The sequence below is a fragment of the Schistocerca gregaria genome, chromosome 2 (genome assembly GCF_023897955.1).
Source record: "Schistocerca gregaria isolate iqSchGreg1 chromosome 2, iqSchGreg1.2, whole genome shotgun sequence".
NCBI classification, from domain to species: domain Eukaryota; kingdom Metazoa; phylum Arthropoda; class Insecta; order Orthoptera; family Acrididae; genus Schistocerca; species Schistocerca gregaria.
The window spans coordinates 344,758,260-344,783,161 of record NC_064921.1 but is presented as its reverse complement, the minus strand read 5'-3'; the positions used below and the strand labels follow the sequence as shown (position 1 = coordinate 344,783,161).

The 24,902-nt window shown below is 44.6% G+C and overlaps 1 protein-coding gene across 1 annotated transcript in view; it reads left to right on the top strand.

The window, feature by feature from the left end:
• Positions 1-24,902, top strand: part of LOC126337022 (fat-like cadherin-related tumor suppressor homolog) — a 304,620-nt gene that overhangs the window by 74,047 nt on the left and 205,671 nt on the right. The window contains exon 2 of the mRNA XM_050001295.1: positions 11,428-11,516. Coding sequence (XP_049857252.1) covers positions 11,428-11,516 — 89 coding nt within the window. The remainder of the gene's footprint in view (positions 1-11,427; positions 11,517-24,902) is intronic.

The window sequence follows — 24,902 nt, the reverse complement described above, 5'->3', positions numbered from 1 at the left end:
GCATTTGAGAGGACGTCGATAACTTTCAGAAGTACCTACAGAACACGCAAATCTTGTCTTGCTTGTGTACCGAGCTGACAATTTAAGATTGAGGCAAGTGTAGCATCGGCTCGCGATTGACGTTGTTCGATGTACAAGATCTCCTTTTTTCCTGATGTTCATCCCATCTTCTACGGTGTTCTTTTTCCTCCAGGATTTGGCAAATTTTATTTTATTATTTAACCCCATACCGGGATGCCTTTCCTGATGCCACAGTCGTCAAGGTAACCTACGGGAAAAAGGTCGTATGTGCCATCTGTCTGTATACGGTGTAAACTTTGTTCTCCGTGTTATCGTATTTAAATTGTTGTGTATCCTAGCCGCTGATGTGGCACTGGGTGACCGTGCCATATAGGATAAAACACCTAATTACAGCACTGATTTTAGTTGAATGAGAGAAGAAAACGAGGACAGAAGTCATGTTGCAGCTCACATCGCTAGGACGAGGAGTGTGTTTGTCGGCCTGGCAACGAAGACTTATTTGTAATAAATTCACATCTTTTCGACGTTGGCATACATTAGGTCGACGTGACAGTACCCATCTGCTGCCGTAATCTTTTCATTGAAACTTTTTCTTCACATTGAGCTTTTTTCTTTTGAATGGGAACTTTTTTTCTTTTGAATGGGAACTTTTTTTCTTTTGAATGGGAACTTTTTTTCTTTTGAATGGGAACTTTTTTTCTTTTGAATGGGAACTTTTTTCTTTTGAATGGGAACTTTTTTCTTTTGAATGGGAACTTTTTTTCTTTTGAATGGGAACTTTTTTTCTTTTGAATGGGAACTTTTTTTCTTTTGAATGGGAACTTTTTTTCTTTTGAATGGGAACTTTTTTTCTTTTGAATGGGAACTTTTTTTCTTTTGAATGGGAACTTTTTTCTTTTGAATGGGAACTTTTTTCTTTTGAATGGGAACTTTTTCTTTTGAATGGGAACTTTTTTTCTTTTGAATGGGAACGTTTTTCTTTTGAATGGGAACTTTTTTTCTTTTGAATGGGAACTTTTTTTCTTTTGAATGGGAACTTTTTTTCTTTTGAATGGGAACTTTTTTTCTTTTGAATGGGAACTTTTTTCTTTTGAATGGGAACTTTTTTCCCTTTTGAATGGGAACTTTTTTCCCTTTTGAATGGGAACTTTTTTTCCCTTTTGAATGGGAATTTTTTTTCCTTTTGAACGGGAACTTTTTTTCCTTTTGAATGGGAACTTTTTTTCCTTTTGAATTGGAACTTTTTTTTCCTTTTGAATGGGAACTTTTTTTTCTTTGCAACTGGAACTTCTTCAGTCACATCATATCTAATGATACGAGCAAAGAAGGAAGTCGGGAAGATGGAAGTTCCATGAATCCATACTAACTTATTCCTCAATTTACCGATTTAAATACCTTTGTTCACATGTGACTTGTTTTGGTAAAAAAGAAAGAAAAATTCTTTGGAAATCAAGGCCATTTGTCGCGTAGTTTGATCCAGTTGTTCCAAAAGACAACGCAATGTTCGGTAATTTTTCTATTACACTTTGCAATGAAGTCAAGAATAAGGATTCCTTTTACATCTTATGAATTACTGACAATAACATTCCCGGCAGGTAAAATGCGTTTTGCATTTTTGGTCTGCGAATATCAACTTCCTGTTAATACTTTGACCACTCTTTCGTTTCTGGCGTGATATGGTGGACTCGCAATGCATCCATGACACGAAGTGGTAACCTTTAACTGTTCTAAAAATAAAGCTAGTGAGTCTAAGAAGTTTTGAAGGTCCTTGAAACATCCCAAATTATATAAAAGAATTAGTTACCCCACCTCCGTAGACATACCGCTAACACCACCTATAGCTTTGGCAATGGCCTCAGTTCGTCGAGGAAGAGGGTGCACAAGTTTCTTCAGGAGTCCAGGTGAAGCAACTCATAGACGATTAGACCCCATATTACTGGAATGTTGATCGCTACATTTCATGTGTTGTTTCAAAGAGTCCTAGACATTTTCTATAGCAATTTTTATGTCAATTGATGTGGATCGTGCCGTGGGTAGGCAGGTAGAGTGTGATAGTGTCTTCGTCAAACCAGGTACGTATGGCTACAGGTCTATGGCTACCATCATCTTGGAAGAAGATGTAAAAGAAAGGACAGCATTTAGCCACCCAGAATGTTGAAATAAACTCCCTCGTTCGTGTTCGCTGTAAACTTAATGAGTCGCCCCAAGTCTATCGTGCGGAAAACACGCCCAAACCATCACATAGCTATCTCCGAATTCTACACACTGCGTGTTAAACGCCCTTACGGGACCGTGTATGCGCTTGGCGCCTTTCATACTTTGGAAAGAGGCAAAATCGCTACTTGGTGGATCAAAATACTCGCCTTTAATCAGCTGATGTCCAGTTTCCGTATTATCTGGCTCACTGAAGACGTGGAACTTAATGTGCCGCTGTGAGAAATGGCCTACGGGCTTCAAATATCCATTATATTCAGCTTCCTCCGCAGCTTTCGCTCGGAAACTTATTACATTGTGCTTGTATTCAGTGACAGCAGCAGTTCTTGTCGGGATTTAAACTGTCTCACTGCCAAGGCGTGACACATGTCTCAAATCGCTGTCGATTAGGATCGTTTCGCGATCGCTACGGTCGCAGGTTTGAATCCTGCCTCAAGCATGGATGTGTACGATGTTCTTAGGTTGGTTAGGTTTAAGTAGTTCTAAGTTCTAGGGGACTGATGACCTAAGATGTTAAGTCCCATAGTGCTCAGAGCCATTTGAACTTTTTTTGCCTTACGCCGTGTTAAATGGCTGCGAGCTGTGAATCAATCCTCGTTCACAACTTGGACAGTTTGCGTTGATACATCTGCAAAACGCACAACTTCATTCAAAGTGTGGACATGAGCACCTCTACACACGTGAGCATCTTTCTGACATTTTCTCATCTCTACGTCGACGCACCATACTGTCCTGAGATATGAGAGGAGATACAGAGAGGGCAGCAGGGTAGGAAGAAATCTTAGTGATCAAATCTGCTGTCAGGTCTCTGCACCAACAGATGTGCAGAGTTGGCTCAGAGGTTACATATAACTCCAAAAAACACTTTAAACATAATTATTCCTTCATGTAAAAAATATACTTAGAATCGTAAAAAAAACTCTGTTAATAATATTCTGCGCCGGCTATCTCTCACGTCGTAGCTTGTAAAAGGTGGAGTATATCTTTTGATAAAAATAATCTTCGCAACATCAATAAATCAGTCTATTACTCTCTGATAGTATTTAACCTCACATCAGCATCATCGACTTAAGCTCAATAGTAACTTTTATTGACATGTCAGTATGGCAGAGCCTCAACAGCAACAGCTCGCTTGGTTGTCAGAATGATGCATAACAATGAACATAACTGCAACGAACCAGAGCTTTCGTAAATCCTGTGGGCGCCTCTCGGAGCAGCGACGCAGACATCTATGGTCAGATACGAGTACACGCGGCTCTGTTCGCTCCAGCGGTGCGCCGCACGTTGTCCGCGTTATCCATCTACCCGAAATATACAAATAACACCCGCTCTTCCGCCTACATAAAACAAACACAATGCACATGCAACTAACTCTATCAACAATTTAACTATATAGAAAATGAATCATCCATTCAGTCGCCTACCATAACCTAGTGTTCGTACTACTTTGGGACACTACATTATGTGCCTGTATATTTTTGAGCTCTGCATTAAATTAAGTTTTGCTGCTGATTACATTCAAAAATGTAAGTTTTCTTTATGGAGTTTTCTAGACACTCTCCACAGTTGACAGAACACTGTGAACCGATTCTCACAGGTGGTTCTGCTAATAAGCCGATTCTAAAGAAGTGTCGTGGCACGGAAGGAGAGTTTGAAAAATTACGCTTCGTGTACCCATCACAAATGCAGTGAAGGATGACACGATGTTTGCTCAATTTTACGATGAGATTCCGGTCTTTGAACTTAATCCGAAAGATCAATTTTTAATTAGTTACTTTCCAGAAAGCGAAGCGGGATCGACTCATTAAAAGCAACTTATCGTTCCTCGATACTGTTGCTCACGTTGTTCGGGATTCCACTACTTTCATATGAATATCGAATAGATGGGTTCAGCACGGTCATACTCAATGTTATGTAACACCCGAGAGGACAGATAGACAGTATCTGATCAGAATTACGCGTACACCCTTAAGTATAGCGGAAATGTCAACTTGATGTCAGGAGAGGTGAATCCGCCGTTATAAAAAGAGGTAAGGGAGGAATTTGTGATCAGTTGAGAAGCAATAACAGAAGAATGGGTTGGTCAGCAGATCTCAATGACTTGGAACGTGGACTAGTCACTGGATTTCACCTGAGTAAGAAATCCATCAGGGACATTTCAACCCTTCTCAAGCTACCCAGTTCAACTGCTCATGAAGTAATTGTGAAGTGAAAACGCGAGGGAACAACAGCTAAACCAAGACAGACGGACCTCATGCACTGACGGACAGGGACAGTCTCTAACATCTTGATCTGCTTATGCTTGTTTTAACTAAAACAGATTGCCTCCAGTACCACGAAACTAAATTTGACTGTGACGTTTAATATCACGCTGATGTTGATGATAGAGACAGTTCCCAGTAGAATGAAAGTTTGATGATTTAATATCTGTTGCTACAGGGTCTCTCCACAATGTCTAATAAATACTGGACTGGCATTTCAGGATGTAAAACTCTCCATTTTCGTATGTGTAGATCAATTGTGGCAATCGACCTGCCAGGGTAGGCGAGAGCGCTAACGCGCTGCTTCCGGGACTCGAGTAGGCGCGCTGGCCCCAGATCGAACCCGCCCGGCGGATTAACGACGAGCGACAGTGTGACGGCCAGCCTGGATGGGGTTTTTAGGCGGTTTTCCACATCCCACTAGGCGAATGCTAGGCTGGTCCCCACGTTCAGCGTCCGTTACATGGCTCGCAGACAGTTGGGGTACACTAATTCCTTCCCAGGGGGTACGGGGTGGTGACAGGAAGGGTATCTGGCCAGCCCTTGAAATTAACAAGCCAAATCTGTTTAACCAGCAAACCCTGCAAGTCGGGATTAATGCCTGGAAAGAGAGAGATCAATTGTGGCCATCATGTTTTCTGTAAGCAAATTCACAAGAATGGCACTTTTCTAGTTCTTTTCTTCCTACGAGGGATATTCAGTAAGTAATGCAACATTTTTTTTTCTGAACGCAGCTTGGTTTTATTCAGGATTTCAATACACCATATCCCCACTCCTTTTGCTACAAACCCTACTTTACAATATATTCTCTTTTCAATGTGACGCCCTTACGCCATCTTATTGGGAAGGCCTTTATACCCATATGGTCGACGTCGGAGCCAGGTCTTGCTGCATCAATAAGTCCCCAATCATCCACTCACTACTTCCCACAGAGTGCATCCTTCATCGGGCGAAAGAGATGTAATTCGGAAGGTGCGAGATCCGAGCTGTAAGGTGGATGAGGGAGAACAGTCCAACGAACGTTTGTGAGCTGCTGTTGTGTGCGCAGACTTGGGTGATCCACAACCGACAAAGACATCCAATTGAGCAGCGAGGTGTTTGACAGTGATGCGTCGACCACCTCGAAAGTGTCTCTAGGCGTCCCAACATTGCAGAAGTCACAGCTGTGTGCGGTCGGATGCCGCAAGGGAGATCGGACAGGTTTGATCGACTTTGTTGCGAAGATTACAAACGGCTCGTCCAGCGACTCACTGGCAGGTCTCCGAAGACTTCTGCAAGCGACTATGAATATCTGCGATGCTCTGGTTTTCCGCTAAAAGAAAATCAATGACACGTGTGCTTGAAATACACCTCCGTTACAGACGCCATTTTAAAGGCTACTTCTGGCGCCACCACCAATCGGCTGCACCACGAATTCCGCATTTTTTAAAACCAATAATGGCCGAGAAAAAATGTGTTAATTCTTAACTGCCGGGCGTATCTTTGTTTCTTATCCGGTCATAATTTCTGGTGCATATTATTGATGGGCTTGTCCCCAACATTTTCAACAGCTGACTTCAGTGAGTGTAGGATATAAAATGACGCAGCACAGTTCAGAATAGTGCGGGGAACGAGCTGGGCGTTGCCTCACAGCTGTGCTAAGGATGAAAGTGAAGAAACGCGATATCCGGGGCAGGAAATCAGCTTCACGCGCCCTGGCCGTAGAAGTGACGCTGACGGGAAGCAGTGACTGGCGCATTCCGACCGCTGGGGAAAGGGATTGTCTGTTACTACGTTTACGTGGGACTCCCGAAACCGGCTAACAGTAGGTCTGTGATGGGTATACTATGTGAGGAAAATACTGTTCCTACATTCGTTTCATAAGCTGTAACCGCCACAACATTGTCTCACGCGTTAATGCTAGAATTCGAGAAAAAAATTGTCACTTATGTCATCACTATTACGGTTTTGCAAGAAAGCGATAATAGTAATGATTTTTTTAAATGTTTAGCTTCATGAGTAAAACACAACTGAATCCTTTTGTTTCTGACCCTCAGAAAATTACATTTTACCACCAGACTGGCAACCACTGCTCTGCACGCTATCGAGTAGTTCGAAGAGTGGCTAGCAAGAGGCTTTGACGTCGCTCCTCCCTACGAAATGCATGCAACAACGATACAAAAGCGAATATTTGTGTGAAATCATGTCTCAAACTAAAATTGCGATCAATGTGTTTGGAAAGAGGTTCCTCGTAGAAAAAAGATTCCGACAGTCGCAAATCTTCCTATTTTTTTTAAATATTTAAGCAACCAGTTTCATTAGCGTCATCAGCAGGCAATGCGAAAAACGAATGGAGACATTCAAACATTGGCGCACATAGAATGTGAACCATATACTGAACTGGATACCGTGGATTTCTGTTCATTCGAAGTGTGCTCTGCGCTAGCATACAACGACCGTCAGTTGTGGTGGGCTTTTGATGAATTTCAAATTGGTGTGTACTGTTCTTTGTTCTAATGCTAAGATCTAAAACATTTATTCTGTCGCTGCTTGGTGTTAAAGTGTGAACTTCAAATTATCACAACACGTACTGCCATCAAAAACTCTTAGTCACGCGAGAGCCCATAAAATTGCAGCATTCGGGCATATGAGCGACAGAGCTATCAAAGTGCCACTGTCTGAAGATAAATATAAGCAAGAGATAAAATAATAAAACAAACAGCCATTGCAAATGCCTATAAGAGCTCCCTAGTAGAAACCTTAGAACACTCAATAAGGGAAAAGCAGTCACATCATTAAAAATAAAACAGGAAATAAGATCTTTCCCACAGTCCTATTCCCATGTAGTATTTATCTTCACACTGACAGTGTCTTCAAACGAAAAGGCATAAGCATATCAAGTACCACCGACAACAGGATTGGGCAAAAGGTGCCTCAAACAACAACACGAGAAATCCTCTTCACCATACAGGTGTGCATAAAGTTGAATGTTCGGACTGTGACCGTTTCTACAAGGTCCAGACACCAAACAAAACTACACAAGTATCAACGTCCTACGAATCCGGCCTAAAGGCAAAAAAACGAGACAGCCTTGAAACGGTCCAGATGTACAATCAGCAAAGAAACACCTGAGTCCATCTTCAAAAATGGTTCAAATGGCTCTGAACACTATGCGACTAAACATCTGTGGTCATCAGTCGCCTAGAACTTAGAACTAATGAAACCTAACTAACCTAAGGGCATCACACACATCCATGCCCGAGGCAGGATTCGAACGTGCGACCGTAGCAGTCGCGCGGTTCCGGACTGAGCGCCTAGAACCGCGAGACCACCGCGGCCGGCGAGTCCATCTTAAATGACAAAATTTACAATACTATCGTCTTAAATGACTAAATTTACAATAGTATCGTCTCTGTATTTAACGGAACACACACACACACACACACACACACACACACACACACACACTACATTCTCCAAACGGACAGTGGAGCGACATCTTTTACAAATATACCAACACACCAACATCTTGTGCCCCCCTCGCAGCTTCACACCACTTACATATCACTTATTAGTACAAATAGTATCTCTATCTACATATTTTAAAGTATAATGAATGTATTACTGCAACTTTTGCTTAGTTATAACATGTAACAGATATCCTTTTAATAATCCCCTGCTCTGAAAACCTTGCCCATCACTCTCAGCCTCTCTCCCTCCCTCCCTTTTGTATATTTTCTTTGATCTTTTCTAAATGAACAATAAATTGCCTAACTCATAAAACTCAATCGATGCACCCAAATAAAACCAACTGTTCGTACCTGATGTCGCCTGATATTACATACAGGTCAAACCCGCAGCTCTAGTACCTCCAAAACTTAGCTCTCTTTCTCGCAATCCTTTCATCCTCTATCTTCGAATCCAAGCAAAAATTGCTACTTATGTATAACTGTAAAACTGTTGGCAACATAACTGGCCAACTTAAAGTTTGTAACATGTCACCTGAGTACATAAATGAGTACAAAATTTAGGCTATATAAATTTGACACAAAAGATCTTGTGTTCCACTTGAAAAATTTACTCTAACGTACGTAATCAACGCAACCAAAGATCGCCGCAATGCTTTAAAACTTACTATGAAATAATAGTGTCGTTTTGCTATATAATTTTTGTCCTTCGAAATAACATTTCTGTTTTTGCTACATGTTCTTTGCAACTAGTAGTTTCCAATACCACCTTTGTTTAAAAAATGTAACAGTTTATATATATGACGATAGAGAGAGGAGCCTATGACCGCTGGAGTTATTCTATTTTGGTTATATTATTTTCACGTTTACGTTTATGTTTAGTTTTTAGCCAAAAACTTCCCCAAAACCGTGTACTGAAATAGCGTTTTGCTTATTCACTAGCAGTGTCACAAGTTACACCAAAGTCGTAACACAACACATAAGATAGATGTCTATAAAGTACAAATTTTGATATACTTGTGAACAATATTCTGCAATTCCCATTCTGAATATCTAGCGAAAAGAGCTACGGTTATTTTACGGAGGACTGTGCAAGAGCACACACCTTCAACATAAGCAAATACACTGACTTAAAAAAATCGCAACATCAAAAAATTATTAATCTAATGAAATTTCTGGAATACATTTGTCTAGGTAACATGTGATTATCATTGCAAGATCACAGGCTAATCTACGAGCGAAATAGTCGTTGCAAATGTGAAATGGTACATTAACAACAATGTTGATGCAAACATGCATGCATTATGTCGTACAGGTGCCGGATTTTAGTTTGTGAGGTGGAGTCCCATGTGTGTTGCATTTGGTCGGGCAACAAAGGGACGGTTAATGCTGTTTGTGGACGGCGCTGGAGCTGTTGTCCAATGACCTCCCATATGTGCTCTAATGGAGAAAAATCCGGTGATGGAGCAGGCCAGGGCAATATGTCGATACTCTGTAGAGTATATAGGGTTACAACAGCGGTTTGTGGCTGAGCGGTGTCCTGTTGGAAAACGCGCCCTGGAGTATTGTTCAAGAATGGCAGCACAACACGTCGAATACCATGCTGATGTACAAATTTGCGAGTCGGGATGTGTATGGTAAGTAGGAGATCGCTCATGCTGTCATACGAAATCGCACCCCAGACCATAAATCCAAGTGTGACTACTGTCTAACAAGCAGACAGGTTGGCTGCGGGCCCTCTGCTGGTCTCCTAACAGACACACGGCGATCATTGGCACCGAGGCTTTCATCAGTAAATACAACAAACCTCCACCTTGCTCTCCAATGAGTTATCGCTAATGGCAGTACTTTGGGGTCAGTGTTTGCACGCTGCAGGGAGTCTGGCTCGGAGCTATCCTCGAAGTAACCGATTTGGAGCAGTTCGTTGTCACTGTGGTGCAGCTGTTGCTCCAATCGCTGCTGGAGAAGCAGTGGTTTTCCGGATTTCCTAAATCGCTCCAGGCAAATTCCGGGATGGATCCATTGAAAGGGCACGGCCGACTTTCTTCGCCATCCTTCCCTAATCCGATGGAACCCATGACCTGGCTGTTTAGTCCCCTCCACCGAATCAATCAACCAACCAACATCCTCGGGACAAGACACTGATGTACTTCTTTTTATATGGCTACGCCTAACACCTTGGATATGCACCTCCTTAGCCGACAACAATTCCACAGCTCAAAAACCGCATTTCTAATAGGCACATTGATGACTGCACACACGCCAGATTGTATTGTGTACATGTTTTCATAACAAAGAGGAGTAATATGGACATCTATGAAGTAAGCAAGGTGTGGTGTGCGTTCTGTAAGACCTTCAGTACACACACCATCGGATTATTTGACTTGTCGCTCTAACGAAGTAGGCGAGTGTCAGCAATACGTCTCGTGGTCTTATCGTGGCATGTTTATTTCTGCCGTTAGGTCAGATGATAGAAATGACACTTGCACGCTTAGAGTAGCAGATTGACAGGGGCCAACTTTAAACAGAACTTGATTAATTTTCACACACATTTATTAAAATAACAAGCATAAAAATTACTTAATTTGGTTCTGGATGCTATTTACAACTGACAATCTGAAGTTCCTTTGGTATTGATACGTTAATCTTATTCTCGCATCTTTGATACTCGACAAAAGTGTCTATGGCTATGTACAGGAATATGGTAATCTTATTAGGTGCAGACTGAAACTTGACTATAGACTGGTACAGACAAATGTAGAACTTATACAGACTGGTACAGACTAATGCAGACTGACTAATCGGAGGTCTGTACACTCGTTATAATACCTCGCGTGTTCATGCATCACTGCGCGAGTGTGATCCGCGGGGAGAAAAGGTTCTATGCGCAAGCGGAATTTGGTCCGTCTCTATTTCAGCGCCATCTCGTAGTGTGGAGACTGACGAGCGCTGCGCTTGAGCTGTTGTGCTTAGCGGGACGCGCTCTAGTGGGAAAGTTGTGTACGCGCTGACTACGCGGAACTATGTACACAACACAAGGGTATCGGTTTATTCTAGCTGTATTGAGTTTGAATTGTCCTGTATATTTATGAAATGGTAAGACTCCAGTAAGACGTTGTCATCCATACATGAATATTTTCTACACATTTCAGCTTAGTACTTAAATACTCGCTAGAAAAATGGTTGAGAAAATGCGTGCACCTAATACCGAACTACCTAGCCGAAACAGTGAACGTTCAATAAAAATTCTTCCTCTTGCCATCATGATACAGTTGTAGGGCTATTGTTGCCGACGTTAAGTGCAAAAAGTAAGGACATTATTCTGAGCAGGAAGCTGGGGAAATTCTTTCTGTGGAATGTATAGGAGGGGAAAGGAAGGAGAAAATCTGTCACTGATGTTCAGATCACGTGTCATAGTTACAGGGTGAGCTGTTTTAATGGAACTACCAGTACACTGTCATATAGTGCACGTGTGTTCGTTCCAGATGGCCCGGTGACGCAGAACATGAGATGGAGAAGCTGGCGCGCCTGCTGTTCCTCGTGGTGCTATGGGCTGTCTCGGTCACCGCGCAGTGTGAGTACAGTCTTTATGACTTTTCTATGTCTACATCTACTTTTGTACGCGCTTAGTAACTATAATGTGTATTTTGCGGGATACAATGCGTTATAGAATCTTTTCTACTAAGTAGAGAGATATATCTAGAGCATCCACGGCTCCCTTCTTCACTTACAAATGATGCGGCAGGAGGTGTCACTTTCCTAGGTAATGGCACACAAGGGAATTGAGCGGAATGAAGCAGCGGATGTGGCAGGCAAGGAAGAGAATATTTTAAATCAGATGGCTCAGTGTGCTGTGTCCCTACATGCCGTCTCATCACTGTTGGGCTATAGCGTCATGTGCCGGTGGGAAGGAGAGCGGCTGGAAGGGATGAATAATAATTTACTGTTCATAAAAGAAACTTCTCGGCCGTGACGCTCCACCTTCCGGCCACTTAAGCAACATGGAGTACCTCCGGATAGAACACAGTCCGATGACGCGTGGCTTCCTCATCTGCCATGAGGACTGGCCAAAGTAAGATGTTTGTGGCGTACTGATTCCGGCCGGAGTGGCCGTGCAGTTCTAGGCGCTACGGTCTGGAGCCGAGCGACCGCTACTGTCACAGGTTCTAATCCTGCCTCGGGCATGGATGTGGGTGATGTCCTTAGGTTAGTTAGGTTTAAGTAGTTCTAAGTTCTAGGCGACTGATGACCTCAGAAGTTAAGTCGCATAGTGCTCAGAGCCATTTGAACCATTTTTTTGGGGTACTGATTACAATACATCACATTTTAAATAAGTGTGTTTCATATTCAGGGCAAGAGGACGTAGCTTAGTCTACCAATTGATAAGTCGTATTTTTGATGGCAGTGAACGAAAGTGGTATGACTCAAGATTTTGGGACGTGTCCGACATGCTCCCTAAACTATTAGCGAAAGTTTTTGATCAGTTACCAGGGTGTCCAGCTCATCCTGGTTTCTTGTAAATGGTCAGCCACTCACGCATTCCTGAGATATTAACTTCTGTGTTGTACTTCAGCTAAGATATTACCAACACATTTTAACAAACCGCAGATTTTAAATTCTTCCTAATTGAATATGTACACTAAGTGAATGTGTGTGAAAATGGGAGAGAGTGATCATAATTTTAAGTGACTCTCCGACAAGTGAAGTAGTGCCACAAAAGTCTTCGTGTTGCAACAAATGTAGCAAGCACGTCACTCGGCACCGCTTCTTGTGTGTCATTTCAGGTTGGTCTGGAACACTGATATATGCTGATAAAGCGATTTCGGATGGAATAGACTGCGCACTGAATTTCATCTGAACTTAAGAAGCACAGAGCCGGGTTATAGGCATATTGTCTCTTCGCGAGTTGTCGGTGTTCCCTTTTAGACCTCATTCTTGAATTTCCTGACACACACAAGTCCAGAAGTGTTGAGCCTTTACGCTGTGACGTTTAGTCCGATGACTGTCCAGATGCACCCACTGGAGTCTTCCGAACGATCGATGCAGTGATCTGGATATGGTGCGCAAATGTAACATGTAAAGGTGGTTTGTAAATATCTATGCGAAATGAATGGAGCATTCATAATGTTGGTACCACTTGGGTTGCCTTACGTCCAGTGAAATTTCTTCTAATGATTGTGGCAACATACCATTCAGGAACTATAGACACGATTCCCCTTATTAATATAGGAACGAATGAAGTGATTTTTGAAAAGCCTGCACCATGTGCCTGACAATGAAAGATCGTTCTTTATCCACTTCTCATTCAGCATGTATTTTCAACTGACCAGTAGTGCATATCGTGGAGATTGATTTGGCTATGGCTTGCAAAAAATGCTTCAACGTAAACCCGCGGTCTGGGGAAGGTCGCCGCGAACGACGCAGGGGCAAGGACGTGTGCTGAGCGTCCCACCGGTCTAGCGGCGTACCCGAGTTTTTTACTTCCTGTGAGCGCGAGTCGCTTGGCTCTGAGCACTATGGGACTTAATCTTCTGGGGTCATGAGTCCCCTAGAACTTAGAATTACTTAAACATAACTAACTTAAGGATATCACACACATCCATGCCCGAGGCAGGATTCGAACCTGTGACCGTAGCGGTCGCGCGGTTCCAGACTGTAGCGCCTAGAACCGCTCGGCCACCCTGGCCGGTCGAGTCGCTTGTTGAAAGTTCATTGAAGTAACATGGCGAACTCGTACAATAAGAACACTATCAAGATTACGTCCCACGACCGCGAGCATATGAACTTCTTCTATATCCACAGGACATAATTGGTATCCACTTCTCGATCACGGCCAGTGTAACCGATGTTAAGATGATTGACGAAGAAGCGTGCACGAAGGTGGTTATCGGTGCTGCCAGGAAACTACCTACCTTTTGAGGTATGCTCCGAATCTGTTATTTCCGTTCTTAAGCCGTACGGAACTGTCATTAGCCACGTGATTGAGAAGTGGCAAACTTTTACAACGTATCCCGTACTCAATGAATCCCGCGTCCGGCCATCCTCATTAGGTTTTCCGTGATTTCCCTAAATTCCCTAAATCACTCCAGGCAAATGCCGGGATGGTTCCTCTGAAAGGGCACGGCCGACTTGCTTCCCCATCCTTCCCTAATCCGATGATACCGATGACCACGGTGTCTGGTCTCCTTCCCCAAAACCAACCAACCAATCAATGGAGTAAGACAGCTCAAAATCGAACTCGCGAAGCATGTTCCTTTGTGCTGAACACTACCAGTTGTCATGCAATTATCATGTACGATGGACAACGCGCACATGCTCAGAATATGGACAAGACGGTCATGTTCACTCTGATTTTGCAGCGGCGGAACACCCACATTCCATTAGGAGAAGCGGCACAACATATTGTTCCTTCGATTCTACCAATTACGTACACTATGTGATTGAAAGTATCCGGACACTCCCAAAAAACATACTTTTTTCTATATTATGTGCATTGGGATCCCACCCACCGCCAGGTACTCCATATCAGCGACCTCAGTAGTCATTCGAAATCGTGAGAGAGCAGAATGGGGCGCTCCGCGGAACTCATGGGCTTGGAACGTGGTCAGATGATCGGGCATCACTTGTCATACGTCTGTACGCGAGATTTCCTCACTCACAAAAATCCAGAGGTCCACTATTTCCGATGTGATACTGAAGTGGAAACGTGGAGGGACAGCACAAAAGCGTACAGGCCGACCTCGTCTGTTGGCCGACAGACAGGCCGCTGACAGTTGAAGAGAGTCGCAATGTGTAATCGGCAGACATCTATCCACACCCTCACACAGGAATTCCAAACCGCATCAGGATCCACTGCAAGTACTATGACAATTTGGTGGGAGGTGAGAAAACTTGGATTTCATGGTCCAGAGGCTGCTCATAAGCCACCCTTCACGCTGGTGAATGCCAAACGACGTCTCGTTTGGGTAAGGTATGCAAACGTTAGACGATTGAACAGTGGAGAAACGAATCACGGTACACAATGTGGCGATCCGATGGCAGGGTGTGGGTATGGCGAATGCCCGGTGTATGTCATCTGCCAACGTGTGTTGTGTCAACAGTAAAATTCGGGGGCCGTGGTGTTATGGTGTGATCGTGTTTTTCATGGAGGGGGCTTGCACCCCTTGTTGTTTTGCGTCGCACTATCACAGCACAGGCCTACATTGATGTTTTAAATACCTTCTTACTTCCCACTGTTGAAGAGCAATTCAGGGATGGCGGCTGCATCTTTCAACACGATGGAGCACCTGTTAATAATGCACCGCCCTGTAATGGACTGGCCTGGACAGACCTGAATCCTATAGTACACCTTTGGGATGTTTGGGAACGCCGGCTTCGTGCCTGGCCTCACCGACCGACATCGATACCTCTCCTCAATGCAGCACTCCGTGAAGAATAGGCTGCCATTTCCCAAGAAACCTTCCAGCATCTGATTGAACGTATGCCTGCGAGAGTGGAAGCTGTCATCAAGGCTAAGGGTGGGCCAACACCATATTGAATTCCAACGTTACCGATGGAAGGCGCCACGAACTTGTAAGTCATTTTCAGCCAAGTTTCTGGATATTTTTGATCACATAGTGACGGCACCTACGACATCTGGCGGTGGGGATCGGGATAGGTTACCACCGCAGACAGACTGACTCGTTATTGTTGGGGCACATACCGCCCGCTAGCTGCAAAAGGAGTCGCCAGATAAACCCGTACAGCAATTGTACCGCACAATGAGCGGGTGGATGTTAATCCACGACTCATGCCAGCCCAAATTTTCCTCTCAGAAGGTGTACAGGAGACAGATCTACACTCCCATTCCCACATGAAGACGCACGTCCAGAAGCAGCGTTCACCCGGCAAACACAAGAAACACCGACGGACGCCGTCTGACGACTGTCTCTTGCGGTCGGATACACACCATCGTACTGCATCAGACAGCGGCAGTAGCGTCGCAATACTCCTCAAAGAAGGTTTAACAGCCATCGGTGTACGTTGCCTACGGAACGCCAGTGACATGGTGCGTACGGTCCAAGGGATACTCTTAATCATTGTTTAACCACCGTCCGGTACCAGCAAGAACCATGAACGTTGCCTATTCTTTACTGAGGAGTTTGCAGTTATGCCAAGGCAGGATAGATGATATGGTGACCAGGAGCGATTTTAGCTGCACACAATTTCCCAAGGACCATATTCCTCAGTGTTCAGCATGCCCATCACTCGGCAGTGCCATTATCGAGCTCCGTTTGGTAGACACTTGGGAGGCAGGGTATCACGCACTACACGGAATATTAGTCTAGCACAATTGACAGGATATATACCTCACGCTGCCACGCGGTGTAGCCTAGTAGCCTAGCCGCGCGGTCTCGGGCGCCTTGACACGGTTCGCCCCCCCCCCCCCCCCCCCTCCCTCCTCGCACAGGTTCGAGTGGCGTGTGTGTGTCGTCCTTAGCGTAAGTTAGTTTAGGGACAGATGACTTCAGCAGTTTGCTCTCATAGGAACTTACCACAAATTTTTACACGTCTCTCTCTCTCTCTCTCTCTCTCTCTCTCTCTCTCTCTCTCTCTCTCTCTGGGATGCGGTCACAGCAGCCGAGTTGTGACCAATAGCATTTACTCACCAGACTGCTTACGTCAGTACCATCATGCTTGGATGTCAACAGGTGTGGCGCAGCCGCAGCCAGTGGAAATTTAACACCACACACCTGACCTTACCAGAATGTCAAGTGGTGCCTACGACGGCGAGGAGCGCACACGTCTGTTTTACAATGGTGGCTGAACTGTGCCAAGCCGAGGCATCGACGCACCTTTAGTAGGGGAGCTGCGGCATGCAGGTGCAGCACTACAGAGTTCTGCTACGCCATCCTCGGGGACTGTTCCGTTATGCCCCATCACCGGAGGCGGCCTGATGACTGTCACCCAGCAAAAGTAACGATTTTGACCTTGAGGCGTCAACAATTGGAAGGGACCATCACCCGTCCCTATCAAACGGTCGGAATCGCCCACCATGTTCCTAACAGCCATGGATAGAAAGCGCAGACACGTGACATTGATCCATGATGTGATGACGTAAGACGGGACCCGTCAAGCAAAGTGAGACAAGGAATGCATACAGTACCCTTTATTCCCACTTATACCCGAAGGAGAGGTCTGATCCAAAGATCATTGCTGCGGTTGCTGGTTTGAAGCACGCCACGGTTACTCTGGAACTCCAGCAGGAAGTGTTAGAACCATTGACTGAAGAACTAGTGCTGAATGCTGTAGGAAAGAAAAGGGGCACCCAGTAAGTCACCAGGACGGGATGGGTTACCAGTGGAGTTTCACATGAAAATCCAGAGGCTATTGGTACGCTATTGAACTACTATATGTGAATAGCCCATGACGCCAGAGGTGCAACTTCAGGCTGCCTTTGTGGAACGTGTCATCATCCCAATCCGTAAATTACGCGGAGGATCACGTATTACGGACTACCGACCATTAACTGTGATATGAAAATCATCACAGGTTTCCTAGCAGCACGTATTGGGCGTACAACGTATCGTGTCCGATCAAGGGAGCCGATATCTGTGGGTGGGACGCATAATATTCCCGCCGCCCTGTGCCGCTACAACCATAGCGCCATCTGGTTTCCCCCTTCAAGCTAGACAAGTTTCGCTCTTCGTAGTTTTTTCGTTTGACGCTTATTTCGTGAGATATTTGGCCCGGTCACGATCAGTGGACCACTCTGTATAGTCAGCAAACTGAAAAGTCATACTTATGGCTTATCGGATAACGATTAGATAACTACTGTAGAATCTGAAATTGCAGTAGCAGTAAAGAAGGCTGAAGGTCAGTGAGGGAGGGAGGGGGGGGGTTGGAGACGGACAGGGGTGGGAGGAAATGGACACAGAAATCGGAAAGGGGGAGACAGATAGAAAGAATGGCGGGAGGAGAAGACGGACAGAGAAAGAGTATAGAAGGTGATAGACACAGAGAGGAGGAGGAGGAGGAGGAGGAGGAGGAGGAGAAAGAGAGGGGATCAGGAAATGGACAGGGACAGGGGAAGAAGTAGATTAAGGCTATATCCAATATGTTTTGACACAGACGAGATGTTATGATGGTAAAAATAATTTTAGTTTGAAATAAAGACGAAACAGTAACAAAAAGGCAACTATTCGAAAGTGCCCATCTGTACAATACAAATCTGCTGAAACGTATTAAATTTATAGCTCCACTCCATGCATTGCATGAAAAATGAACTCTTTGAACTTCCATGGCTTACTGTCCCAGTGGCGTGTGAGACGTCACTGCTCAAGCCTGTCCCACTTTTCGACATCGGACTTCCCGAGATCATCAAATGTGTGATGAGGCTTTCTGCAGTGACGCACTGCAAATGTCAACTGGTACCAAACATGCTCATTTCGGTTCATGTCAGTAAATAGGCTAAGTCCATTCAGTTGACTCTTGCCGCCCCCCCCCCCCCCCTCTCCCACACCCAGAGACACTGTTACGAAATGGGTGCCATCTCTACTCTTGCGTTAATGTCTTGCAAGACAAAGCCGTCGCCGAAATATTGGGCAATAGATTGGACGAGCCTCTTCATATACTACACAGCCCCCAACTACCCTCGTTAGCAATCAATGTAAGATACTGTCCAGAAACATGAATGATTCAACTCCTTGGAACACCTTTGAGACTGCATACTTGAAACATATATTTGCAACAGGTCGCCTCCATACTCGTCCTCTAACATCCGGCATCAGACCAACCCTACCCAAGATTAACGAACAGAACCAGGCGCCACTGATCCATGTAGAAGTCCATGGTGCCTTTCCAACCTTCTTCGCACACCATGGAGTTGAAGAGATAGTATCGATTTTTGTAATGGATGCATAGGGCAAATTCACCAGTTTTGCGTACTGTCTGGGTAGGCACAGCCCTCCCAAGTTCTTCAAAAAGAAAAATGCTTAAAATGGCTCTGAGCACTATGAGACTTAAGATCTGAGGTCATCAGTACCCTAGAAAATAGAACAAGTAAAATCTGACTAACCTAAGGACATCACACACATCCATGTCCGAGGTAGGATTCGAACCTGCGACCGTAGCGGTCGCGCGCTTCCAGACTGAAGCGCCTATAACCGCTCGGCCACACCGGCCGGCAAAAAAGAAAAAGAAAAAGGGGCAGCGTGTAGTTCTGGATCATTCTCATCGAACGTGGTGATAATCTTTCTTGCTGTTAAGTTTCACTGGGAGTCCACTCTAAACCTGAAATGCCCTTTCTTCAATAGCGCAACATGGAATACTACCGTCTACCAGCCCATACGTTCCAATCAGCATAAAATACACGAAATTGTTATATACATTATGTACCGAAAAGAATTATCTGATTTGGCAAGTCTATATTTTTGAAACTAATAAACATATAGAATGAATTTTATTTTTTGATGAACGAGAAAATCAAAAGGTTTTTCCATATCTTTTCATAGGTGTTCAATGTATGCCCCCGCCCCCCTTAGATGCACGGCGTATGTCAATGCGACATTTGAATCGTTCCCACACTGCAGAGAGCATGTATTGAGTTAGTTTCCACAGCTGCTGTTATGCGATGTCTCAGTTCATTCATTGTTGTTGGTAAGGGAGGGCCGGCCGATGTGACCGAGCGGTTCAAGGCGCTACAGTTTGGAACCGCGCGACCGCTACGGTCGCGGGTTCGAATCCTGCCTCGGGCATGGATTGTGTGATGTCCGTAGGTTAGCTGGGTTTAAGTAGGTCTAATTTCTAGGGGACTGATGACCTCAGATGTTACGTCCCATAGAGCTCAGAGCCATTTGAACCATTTGGTAATGGAGGTACAATAACAGTCTTTTGTAAACCTCCACTAGAAATAATGGCGCAGTCAGGCTTGATGACCTTGGAGGCCAATAATGTAAGGCTGACTCATTTTGTCCAGTGCGACCGATCCTGCGTTCAGTAATACTTCGATTTAAAAAATTCTGCACTTCCAGATGCCTGTATAGCGGTGCCTCAATCTGTTGGAGAGTGAAGTCGTTGGAAGCAGTATCTAACTGTGAGAAAAGGAAGTTATGAAGCATATCGACATATGTGCTTCCTGCAACAGTGCTCTCGACAAAGAAAATTGGAACATACACCTTCTATTGTGAAACTGCACAAAACACATTAAATTTTGGAGAGTCCCCTCTCGTGTTGTACAACTTCATGTGGTTGTTCCGCACCCAATATTATCACATTATGACGGTTCACCTTCTCATTTAAATGGAATGTTGCTCGTCGCTAAACACCAAGCGTGAAAGAAAACTGTTATCCTCCATTTTGACAAGAACGAAATTATAAAACTCCACACGTTGTTGTTTGTCACCTTCACGGAGAGCTTGCAGTAGCTGAATTTTGTTTGGTTTCATGTGTAAACGCCGACGGACATCGGGGGCATGTTGAGCTGTCGAGCTGCATGGCAAACGGATATCTGCGGATTCCTTGGGAAACTATGGCGGATGCGTTCGACATCTGTGTGACACACTCGGGGACGGCCCGGCGATTTGCCTTTACACAAACAACCTGTCTCTTGGTATTTTTCAAGCTATCGTCTAATGCTCTTTCCTGTACGAGGATCCACACCATAGACACGCTGAACAGTTACTGACCCCGACTGCTCACTACGTAGAACACAAAACGCTTTCTTTTGTCCAGACACCATTTTTACTAGGACTGAAGTGAGCGCACACAGCTGCCACCTAGCGGGAACGATGTAAAACTCGAGTGTTTGCTGTTTCCAATAGTATGTTGTTCAGAAATATATTCTCAAATAACATAGTAGTTATGATTTTTTAAATCGGATTATCGTTTTTATAGACGCTGTATATAACGCAAACTACTCACAGTTCACAAATTACCCAACAGGATGTGAGAAAGGACTGTTCGAAAGCCGAATTCCTTACTGACTGAACATGTTTCGCGGATACGCCTTTCCCCTTTTGCACCATTATGTTTGCGACACCTTGCATTTTCCATAATTTAGAGCAAGAAAAAAACGTAGGAGTTAATTGGTAAAAGCACCTCGCGAAAGAGGCGCGTGAGATGTGGAAGGCGGAATGCAAATGCAGGAGGAAAGCGCGCCCCCCGCCGCCTGCGTCATCGTTCCGCTGTGTGGCCGTAGTAAGGATGCGGCGCGCTGTGGAGTGGTGCATTGTGACCGCGTAACACACAGTTGCGACATCCGCGGACCATCCCGTGCGGAAGTGCACGTTGCCTGCTGATGCAGCGCGTAACTCCCAGCACGAGAGCTTACCGACGGTTCTCAAACTTCTGAGATGTACGCCCTAGTGCCCTTAGCTTCCGCGAAATCATTTCTGGTGAGAGATTTTTTTGGAGCCGATCGTAGAGAAGATAAGTCTGGGTCACGGAGAATCGTAAGAAGACGCGAGGCAATACTACCCCTGTGACTTATTTTACAAGTTAGGTGATGAAACTGCAACATGCGGTCGTGCGTTATCCTGCTGAAATGTAAGGTTTCGCAGGGATCGAATAAAAGGTAGAGCCACGGGTCGTAACACATCTGAAATGTAACGTCCACAGTTCAAAGTGCCGTCAATGCGAACAAGAGGTGACAGAGACGTGTAACCAATGCCACCCCATACCATCACGCCGGGTGATACGACAGTATGACGATGACGAATACACGCTTCCAATGTGCGTTTACCGCGATGTCGTCAAACACGGATGCGACCATCATGATGCTGTAAACAGAACCTGCATTCATCCGAAAAAATGACGTTTTGCCATTCAGACACCCATGCCCGTCGTTGAGCACACCATCGCAGGCGCTCCTGTCTGTGATGCAGCGTCAAGGGTAACCGCAGCCATGGTCTCCGAGCTGACAGCCCATGCTGCTGCAAACGTCGTCGAACTGTTCTTGCAGATGGTTGTTGTCTTGCAAACGTCCCCATCTGTTGACTCAGGGATCGAGACGTGGCTGCACGATCCGCCACAGCCATGCGGATAAGATGCCTGTCATCTCGACTGCTAGTGATACGAGGCCGTTGTGATCGAGCACGGCGTTCCGTATTACCCTCCTGAACCCACCGATTCCATATTCTGCTAACAATCATTGATCTCGAGCAATGCGAGCAGCAGTGTCGCGATACAATAAACCGCAATCGCAATAGGCTACAATACGACGTTTATTAAAATCGGAAACGTGATGGTACGCATTTCTCCTCCTTACACGAGGCATCACAGCAACGTTTCACCAGGCAACGCCCATCAACTTCTGTTCGTTATGAGAAATCGGTTGGAAACTTTCTTCATGTCTGCACGTTGTATGTTTCACCACCGGCGCCAATATAGTGTGAATGCTCTGGAAAGTTAATCAATTGCATTTCACAGCATCTTCTTCCTGTCGATTAAATTTCGCTTCTGTAGCACGTCATCTTCTTGGTGTAGCAATTTTAATAGGCAGTAGTGTACGACTTAATTTAAGAAAGAAATTTCTGAGATGTACCTTTGCTGCTACAGAAGAACGTTGAAGATCAGGTAAATTGGTAAGGTAAGGAATTGAAGTTCTCCAGAGAAACGGCGAGGGAAGAAATTTATGGAAAACACTAATAAGGAGGGGGGAGCTGTAAAGGGGAAAAGCTCTAGAGAAAGACAGAAATTGGAATATATCCACCAAATAATTCGGTTTTTAGTTGAAATTGCTACTTTGAGATACTAATGTCGGCACAACAGAGGAATTTGTGACGGGCCGCAACATACCAGTCAGAAGACTCAAAAATATAGTAATGGGAGAACGTAATAAAGGAGGTTGTTATAGTCTGTGTAGGGGGGATTGCCTCTCTAGACGAGAAACTCTCTTTTTGGGGGATTGGCGAAGTAGCCCCTCTCCGAGCGAGTGAGCAAGTGTCCCGTGCCGCAGTGGGCAGCCCGTTCACGGTGCGTGGTTTCTCCGTCCGTGTATTCAGCTGCACGGTTCGCCGTGTGCGGGAAGTGTGCCGTGGCGCACAGAGCACACGAGACCAGAACAGGCTGCGCTCGGAACAAGGCCAATTGTTCTGTCATGTCATCAGGGCCGGTTCGCTCTCTTCTCGTGTAGCTATGCACCTAGTAGACATCCCTTCGGCATCTCTGCGGCGCCAAGAGGCGGCCACAAAGTGTGTTAAAGCTCCCTCCTGAATATATTATGTGGAGGTAACTATAAGAGCTGAGTCAAGCTTCAATTTACTTTACATCAAAGTTGTTGTTGTTGTTGTCTTCAGTCCTGAGACTGGTTTGATGCAGCTCTCCATGCTACTCTATCCTGTGCAAGCTGCTTCATCTCCCAGTACCTACTGCAACCTACATCCTTCTGAATCTGCTTAGTGTACTCATCTCTCGGTCTCCCTCTACGATTTTTACCCTCCACGCTGCCCTCCAACGCTAAATTTGTGATCCCTTGATGCCTCAAAACATGTCCTACCAACCGATTCCTTCTTCTAGTCAAGTTGTGCCACAAACTTCTCTTCTCCCCAATCCTATTCAATACCTCCTCATTAGTTACGTGATCTATCCACCTTATCTTCAGTATTCTTCTGTAGCACCACATTTCGAAAGCTTCTATTCTCTTCTTGTCCAAACTAGTTATCGTCTATATTTCACTTCCATACATGGCTACACTCCAAACAAATACTTTCAGAAACGACTTCCTGATACATAAATCTATATTCGATGTTAACAAATTTCTCTTCTTCAGAAACGCTTTCCTTGCCATTGCCAGTCTACATTTTATATCCTCTCTACTTCGACCATCATCAGTTATTTTACTTCCTAAATAGCAAAGCTCCTTTACTACTTGAAGTGTCTCATTTCCTAATCTAATTCCCTCAGCATCACCCGATTTAATTTGACTACATTCCATTATCCTCGTTTTGCTTTTGTTGATGTTTATCTTATATCCTCCTTTCAAGACACTGTCCATTCCGTTCAACTGCTCTTCCAAGTCCTTTGCTGTCTCTGACAGAATTACAATGTCATCGGCAAACCTCAATGTTTTTACTTCTTCTCCATGAATTTTAATACCTACTCCAAATTTTTTCTTTTGTTTCCTTTACAGCTTGCTCAATATACAGATTGAATAACATCGGGGAGAGGCTACAACCCTGTCTCACTCCTTTCCCAACCACTGCTTCCCTTTCATGCCCCTCGACTCTTATGACTGCCATCTGGTTTCTGTACAAATTGTAAATAGTCTTTCGCTCCCTGTATTTTACCCCTGCCACCTTTAGAATCTGAAAACGAGTATTCCAGTCAACATTGTCAAAAGCTTTCTCTAAGTCTACAAATGCTAGAAACGTAGGTTTGCCTTTTCTTAATCTTTCTTCTAAGATAAGTAGTAAGGTCAGTATTGCCTCACGTGTTCCAACATTTCGACGGAATCCAAACTGATCCTCCCCGAGGTCCGCATCTACCAGTTTTTCCATTCGTCTGTAAAGAATTCGCGTTAGTATTTTGCAGCTGTGACTTATTAAACTGATAGTTCGGTAATTTTCACATCTGTCAGCACATGCTTTCTTTGGGATTGGAATTATTATATTCTTCTTGAAGTCTGAGGGTATTTCGCCTGTCTCATACATCTTGCTCACCAGCTGGTAGAGTTTTGTCATGACTGGGTCTCCCAAGGCTGTCAGTAGTTCTAATGGAATGTTGTCTACTCCGGGGGCCTTGTTTCGACTCAGGTCTTTCAGTGCTCTGTCAAACTCTTCACGCAGTATCGTATCTCCCATTTCGTCTTCATCTACATCCTCTTCCATTTCCATAATATTGTCCTCAAGTACATCACCCTTGTATAAACCTATATACTCCTTCCACCTTTCCGCCTTCCCTTCTTTGCTTAGAACTGGGTTGCCATCTGAGCTCTTGATATTCATACACGTGGTTCTCTTCTCTCCAAAGGTCTCTTTAATTT